The sequence below is a fragment of the Hemitrygon akajei genome, chromosome 16 (assembly GCF_048418815.1).
Source record: "Hemitrygon akajei chromosome 16, sHemAka1.3, whole genome shotgun sequence".
Classification (NCBI taxonomy): domain Eukaryota; kingdom Metazoa; phylum Chordata; class Chondrichthyes; order Myliobatiformes; family Dasyatidae; genus Hemitrygon; species Hemitrygon akajei.
Window position 1 is genome coordinate 3,198,738 of NC_133139.1, and position 8,203 is coordinate 3,206,940.

At 46.0% G+C, this 8,203-nt stretch overlaps 1 protein-coding gene across 1 annotated transcript in view; it reads right to left on the reverse strand.

Annotated features, from left to right (window-relative positions):
* LOC140739704 (unconventional myosin-If-like) overlaps positions 1-6,194 on the reverse strand; it is a 156,560-nt gene extending 150,366 nt beyond the window's left edge. The window contains exon 1 of the mRNA XM_073068126.1: positions 5,389-6,194. Coding sequence (XP_072924227.1) covers positions 5,389-5,391 — 3 coding nt within the window. The 5' untranslated portion in view covers positions 5,392-6,194. The remainder of the gene's footprint in view (positions 1-5,388) is intronic.
* Between the last annotated feature and the right edge of the window lie 2,009 nt (positions 6,195-8,203).

The following is an 8,203-nucleotide window of genomic DNA, read 5'->3' on the forward strand; positions in this document are numbered from 1 at the left end:
GTTGTGATGGCAATCCCAGGTTTGTATATGGTGACATATATGTACTTTGATAATAAATGTACTTTGAACTTTGAGAAAAGTCTAGGAGGAGGATGGAGGAACAGACTGCCTGGAAAAGAAGAGACTGAACTGTGTCCCAATGGATATCTGAAGGGAAATGATGTTAGTAATTTACTCACACACAAGAGAAAATCTGCAGAGTCTGGAAATCCAACCAACACACACAAAATGCTGGAGGAACTCAGCAGGCCAGGCAGCATCCATGGAAAAAGAGTATAGTCGACATTTTGGGCCGAGATTCTTCAAGAGTCTCAGCCTGAAACATCATGTATGCTTTTCCATAGATGCTGCCTGGTCTGCTGAGTTCCTCCAGCATTTTGTGTTTGACAGTTTATTGAATTTTTTGGAGATGCATTCAGCTCAGATCCATTTAAAGTGATTTCAGAAGGTCCCACGCTGGAAGCTCGTTGGGGGAAGTGCTGATGTAGAGTGAGATCTGGTAAGAGACAGAAGGCAAAGAGTACTGAGATGTTGAAAGGCTGGCTGTAACTGTTAGGTACCACAGGTACATGGGCCCCAGCTACTCACAACCTCTATCAGTGACTTGGTCAAGGAGATCAACTAAGACATTAAGAAGGAACAAGAATATCTCCTGATCTGCTCCATTATTCAATAAGGTCATGGCCGCTGCTTAGTTCCTGCCTCCACTCTCTGCATTTCTCAGGTCTGCATATGTTCAAGGCTTCATTCCTGACAGAAATTTGATGGGATTGTGAATAGGGACCAAATGAAGTGAATGAACAAGAACAAATCAGATGGAATTTAATCTGAGCAAATATCATATCCCGATGTCCAGCAGTATCTTGTGTTTGTAAAAAAAGGCATTTAAAACCTTTGGTTGGCACCATAGAGACCACCGTGTCTGAACACACTGCCACCTTATCAGAGCCTACATAACATACCCACAACTTACTAACCCTAACCTGCACATCTCTGGATTGTGGAAGGAAACTGGACCACTCAGAAGAAACCCACATGGTCACTGGGAGGAAGTAATTTTATACATGATATGGAATCCTGATGCACAGGTAAATCAAACAATTGTAACAGCAAGTGGAGTATATGAGGGGATATGAATGTAATTGGATAGGTCTGAGCGAGTGGATTTAAATATTGTACAGCTTTTTATCTTTGCACAAAAGGAGATAATGAGGAATGCTGCAGTGATTCACTGGACTGGTTTTAGGATGGGAGATTTTCAGCACCAGGAGTTTCTGTGTCACTGGTCACCTCCAGAAGATGGAGAGAGAAACCGGGAGTGCTTACACTGTTCGGTGGGACAGGCAGCCTCAGAGGGGAGAAAAATAGAGGCAAAGAGCTTTTGTCAGAACTGAAAAAATGAGAAACCAAACAAGCTGTAGGGAAGGGGAGGAAATATTGATGATATGCTGAAACCAACTTGTCAAATAAAAACTTACTTCAAAGCCTGGCAGTGAGAGACAGAAAGGGAAAGATGCACAAATTAAAATGAGAAGTGAACCCACATCCACGAAGTGAGACATAATGCATCTACACAAAATTGTTTAATTCAATATTGTCCCAAAGGCTACAATACTTTAATTTTAATTTTGTTTAGAGATACAGCATGAAGTAGGCCCTTCCAGCTGCACCACCTGCAACCCACTGATTTAACCCTAGCCTAATCACAGGACAATTTGCAATGACCCATTAACCCAGTGAGTACATCTTTGGAATGTGGGAGAAAACCGGAGCACCCAGAGGAAACTGACACATTCACGGGGAGGATGTACAAACTCCTTACAGATGATGTCAGAATTAAATTCTGATGCCCCGAGCTTTAATAGTGTCATACTAACCGGCACACTGCTATTGTGAGGGAGATGCTGCTCCTTGAGCACTACTGGACCACTGCAGTTGAAGAATTAAAGCAATGGGACTTTGGAAACCTAGGGTCACCTCCTTGTGGACTGACAGTGGCTTGTTTGCCAAGTGCCCATCAAAATGCCTTTGAGTTCCTCCAGTATGTCAGCTCCACACAGTGAGTTCTGCACGTAATGTACTGTGGAAGAATTTCTGCTTCCTTGGGAGGACATTTTGGTCACTGGAGGGTGAAAAAGGATGAAAGACATGGGGAACATTGGTGGCTCCTGGGAATGGGTCCCACACCACCAGGTTCAGGAACAGTTACTACCCTGTAACATTCAGTCTCCCGAACCTCTGTGGATTAACTTCATTCACCTCAGCACTGAACTAACTCCATAACTACTGACTCACTTTTCAGGGACACTACAACTCATATTCTCAATAGTATTTATTTACTTTTTAAAATTCTTATTATTTGTACAGTTAGTCTTCTTTTGCACAGTGGTTGTTTTTGTTTATACAGATTTTATAAATTCTGTTGTATTTCTTTATTTACTTGTGAATGCCACAAGAAAATGAATCTCAGGATAGTATATGGTGACATATACACACTTTGATAATGAGTGTACTTTGTCTTTTGACTGAGAGAAAAGGAGTGCCTGGAGATGAAGAACAGTCTCTACCACAGTCTCAATGCTTCCAATCTCCTTACTGTAACCTAACACACTCTGCTCATCTGACACCTGAGAAAAAAGCTGATGCCAATATCAGTACGACTGTGGTTTGGTGAAGTGCTCACGTCTTCACAGAAGAGGTCAGCTTTTCGACATTTCCTTTTACCCAACATCGGACCATTGCTTCGGTATCCACTGCAAGCCCAGCCACCACTCAAACATTACTCCCTTCTGTTCCAACTCCAGGTTCACCACCTCTTGTTGTAATAGAGTGGACATGGAGATGGTATTTCCTCTATTGTGGAGTTTAGGACCAGAGGACAGAGCCTCAGAATAGAGGACACCCATTTAGAACCAAGGAGAGGAGGAATTTCTTTAGCCAGAGGGTGGTGAATCTGTGGAATTCTTTGCTGTGGATAGCTGTGGATGCCAAGTCATTGGATATATTTAAGGCAGCGGTTGATATATTCTTGAATAGTCAGGATGTCAAAGGTTACGGGGAGAAGGTAGGAGAAAGGGGTTGGGAGAGATAATAAATCAGCCATGATAGAATGTTGGACCAGACTTGATGGGCCAGAAGGCTCCTTTGTCTTATGGTCTCTTGTGTACAACTGGCCTAACTGGTCAAAGTAAAATCTCGGACACTGGGCACAGCTGAAGAACCCAATCTCAGGCTCCTGTGCCAATGGATGAGGTGCCGGCAGGAGATGGTGTTGCCTTCCAGGAGACTGTGATACCTGTGGTTGACAGAGCTGGCTGGTGATGATATTGTCAGCAGGGAGAAGGTGTTGCTGGCCAGGAGATAGTGCCAGCTGTGAGATGGTGCTGATCACTGGGCGACAGTGCCAGCTGTGAGATGGTGTTCAGAGCTACTCCATCCACAGGCCAAACACTCTCAGATCAAGACTGATGAAGCTGAGAATGAGACAAGTGACCACTTCCCATTTTCTTTGAGTTTCCTGTTCCTTATTTTAACTTTAAAAAAATTACTTACAGTTTAAGAAATGAACTCAGAGCTGAAAGCCTAGTGGGACAACACAAAAACTCTGAAATGCAAATAATATTTCCCCACAGGGAAAGGACGAATTGAACAAACAAACTAACTGTAGTAAAGTTACATTTGGATATCTCCACCATCCCAACATCTCCACCTCCTGAACCTCGCCACATCCCCACCTCCCGAACATCTCCACCAGATCTCCACCATCCGAACATCACCACATCTCCACCTCCTGAACATCAACACATCTCCACCTCCCGAAAATCTCCACCACATCTCCACCTCCTGAACATCAACACATCTCCACATCCCAAACATCTCCACCATCAGAACAGATCCACCGCCTGAACATCTCCACCACATCTCCACCTCCTGAACATTTCCACCACATCTCCATCTCCCAAACATCTCCACCACATCTCCACCTCCTGAACATCTCCACCACATCTCCACCTCCCGAACATCTCCACCAGATCTCCACCATCCGAACATCACCACATCTCCACCTCCTGAACATTTCCACCACATCTCCATCTCCCAAACATCTCCACCACATCTCCACCTCCTGAACATCTCCACCACATCTCCACATCCCGAACATCTCCACCACATCTCCACCTCCCCAACATCGCCACATCTTCAGCGCCTGAACATCTCCACATCCCGAACATCTCCACCTCCTCAACATCTCCACCACATCTCCACCTCCCAAACATCTCCACCACATCTCCACCTCCTGAACATCTCCACCACATCTCCACATCCCGAACATCTCCACCACATCTCCACCTCCCAAACATCTCCACCACATCTCCACATCCCGAACATCTCCACTACATCTCCACCTCCCCAACATCGCCACATCTTCAGCGCCTGAACATCTCCACCACATCTCCACCTCTCCACCTGAACAGTCCCACATCTCCACCTCCTGCCCCAGATGTGCTGAGCTTGGCACAGTTAAAATCACAACTGGAAGATGCCATAACGTGTGGAGGAACTCAGCAGATCAGGCAGCATCTATGGCGGGAAGCAAACATCAGGATGAGACTCTTCATCGGGACTGGAAAGCAACAGGGACAAAGCCAGAAAAAGGAGGCAGTGGAGGGGGAACAGCAGAAGCTCGGGAAGTGAGGGGGAAGGTGAGTGGGTGGGGAGGGAGGTGGGAATGAGGTAAGTTTCTGGAAGGTTACAGGTGGAAAAGACAAAGGGCTGGATAAAAAAAGGATGTGATAGGAGAGGGGAGTGGACCATGGGAGACTGGGAAGGAAGAGGGGTATCACAAGGATGTGATGAGTAGGTGAGAACAAAAGGGGTAAGAGAGGAACCAGAATGGGGAGTAGAAAGAAGAGAGAAGGGGGAGGGGGAGAAATCACCAGATATTAGAGAAATTGATGCTTGTGTCCTCAGGTTGGAAGCTATCCAGGCAGAGCTGAATATGAGGTGTTGTTCCTCCAGTCACCTGCCCACTTGTCCTCCCTTTCCTACCCCCCCCCCCACCACCTTCTCATTCTGGCTTCTTCCTTCCCCCTCACCCCGCCTTCCTTTCCATTCCTGATCCTCTCCATAGATGCTGTCTGACTTGCTGAGTTCCTCTAGCATTTTGTGTGTGTTGCTCAGGATTTCCAGCATCTGCAGAATCTTTAGAGTTTGTTACAGTTGGTAAGCCTCCTCCCCACAAACAGGCGACAAGAAGTTCCCGAGCCGAGAAATTTAATCTGTGTCGTTCTGCGGCACCTCGCTGGGTCTCACCCGAGGAGGAAGCTCCTTCACCGACAGAGCGCTCCGTTCAACAACTTCATTCAACTCAGGAAGGCAAGCGAGACTCACCATATCTCAGACGCTGTGGTCACCTTCCTGCAGCCGCTTAATCCAGTAGATTCCCAAAGGACAGGGGCTGTTTAAACGAACATTTATTTCCCAATAGGAGTTTTTCATTCCTCTTAACCCCAGGTCCCGGCAGCGACTGATGCCGAGAGCTCGGTCTCGCCACTTCCTCCTCCTGGTGTGAGCTGATTGGAGGTCAGGTGGTAATTCTGTGCTGGTCTTTAATGAAGGGCCAGTTCCAAAGGGCCAACAGGGAGGCGAGGAGAGTTGCCACGGACAGTGGTGATGGACAAGCCAACAACGGCCTGGGGCGTATAATAATTAAGCGCCTAGGGCGCTCGCGTTTGCTGCCAAGCAAGCGCTGCAGAAGAAGTGCCCACTGTAAATCTCGGCCAACACCTCCAGAAGCAGAGCCTCAGATCTACCGCCTTTCTCGGCGTGAAGTCTCCGTTGGGCGCTGCCCCTCTCTATAGCTACTGATCTCAGAGCCACAGGCGCTCACGGTTCCACCTGTTCCGGGTTTCACCCGATCACTCGGCCGCTGAGGAGGATCTCTGTGATTCCAGCCGAGCTTCCTTCCAGAATGATCTCCTTCCACCGTAAACTACCTGACACCTCTCAAAGGCACGGATTTACACAGATTACAGCACCTGGCCATTCGGTCCCTCACCGCTATTCTATTCCCTCATATCGCTAGCGCATACACGTAATAGATTCTGCAAATGCTGGGAATCCTGAGCAAAACACACAAGTGCCGGAGTAACTCTGCAGGTCAGAACTTTGGTCGAGACCCTTCATCAGGACCAGAACGTCATCTCGTTCTGTTCTGTTTTCTGTCGTCTCATTTCCTCTTGAAAACACCGCTTCCTGCAGTGGGTCACCCCTGTTTTAAACAAGCCATTCAAAACTTGTAGTTTCATTCCACCCGATTTTAATTGTGGGTCTACTTTTTTAAAAATACGAACTCTAAAGTACTTTTCTCTCCCGTAATTTTTCTTATTTAGTTTCCCCTCTTTTAACCAGATTCCTGTCACACTTTTCTAATTGGGCCATTTGACCCACCCATCCGTACTCGCTCTCCCTCCAATCCGACCCTCGTCAGCGTCCACGCTCCCTCATACAGACACTTGTCAGCACCTGAGCTTTCTCATACCGATCCTTGTCTGCGTCCGACCTTCCTCCAAACTGACCTTTCTCAGCGTCTGCGCTCCCTCCAATCCGACCCTTGTCAGCAGCCTCATGCTGCACTTGAGTTTGAAACCCAAACCCTCACCATGCTGGAGTTAGAAACGCAAACCCACACCACGCTGGTTAGAAATGCAAACCCTCATTGTGCTGGAGTTAGAAACACAAATCCCAACTGTGCTTGGGTTCAAAACACAAACCCTCACCGTGCTGGAGTTTGAAACACAAACACTCACAGTGCTGGAGTTCAGAACACAAACCCTCACTGTGATGGAGTTAAAACACAAACTCTCACTGTGTTAGAGTTAGAAACACAAATCCTCACTGTGCTGGAGTTAGAAACACAAATCCCAACTGTGCTTGGGTTCAGAACAAAAACCTTCACTGTCTTGGAGTAAGAAACACAAACTCTCACTGTGTTGGAGTTAAAACATAAACTCTCACTGTGCTTGAGTTCAGAACACAAACCCTCACCGAGCTGGAGTTCGGAACACAAACCCTCACTGTGTTGGAGTAAGAAATACAAACTCTCACTGTGTTGGAGTTCAAAACACAAACTCTCACTGTGCTTGAGTTCAGACCACAAACCCTCACCGAGCTGGAGTTTGGAACACAAACCCTCACTGTGTTGGAGTAAGAAACACAAACTCTCACTGTGTTGGAGTAAGAAACACAAACTCTCACTGTGTTGGAGTTCAAAACACAAAATCTCACTGTGATAAAGTTCGAAATGCAAACCCTCACAGTGCTGGAGTTTAAAACGCAAACACACACAGTGCTGGAGTTTAAAACGCAAACACACACAGTGCTGGAGTTAGAATCACAAACCCTCACCATGCTGGAGTTTGGAACACAAATCTTCACCATGATTGAGTTAGAATTAGAAGCACTCACTGTGACGGAGTTAGAAATCAAGACCATCATCATGCTGGGGTTTGAAACACAAGGCCTCATTGTCATGGATTTAGGAACACAAGTTCCCATCCATAAGTTAGAAATCAAAACTGTCATGGTGCTGTGTTAGAAACACAAACCCTCACTGTGCTGGTGTTCAAAACGCAAACCCTCATGGTCCAGTAGTTAGAAAGGAAAGACAGCACCACATTGGTGTTATAAATGCAAACCCTCACGGTGCTGGAGTTTGTCCAGCCAATAGCAACAGTTGCTGATTCAGGATCTTTCTAGGCAAATTATAATCCATTAGGCACTAGTCAAGAAAGAAGCAACTTGTAAGACAATTTTGCAGAGGTACAGGATTGATTAAAGATTATGGGCATGATGAATAAAAAAGTGTTCTTGGGGCTAGATAGCGAGAGCTCTGATTGCACAACCTATGGACTCAGTTTCACAGATTCTACAACTTATGTTCTCAGTATTATGTTTTTGTTTAGATGTGTATTTGCAGTTTCTTTTCTTTTGCTCATTGGTATTTTGATAATAAATTGACTTTGACCTACCGCAAAATAAGTATGGAAGAGAATTAGAGAGAAACCCACTAATCAGCACAGGCAAAATCCATCAACTCTGGATCTTTCCAGGTGGACAGGTCCATAAATCAAAAAGCAGAAAGAGGTCAGAGTGAAAAATATAATCATATTACAAGCTGTTCTCTGGGTGATGGTCACAGAATCAG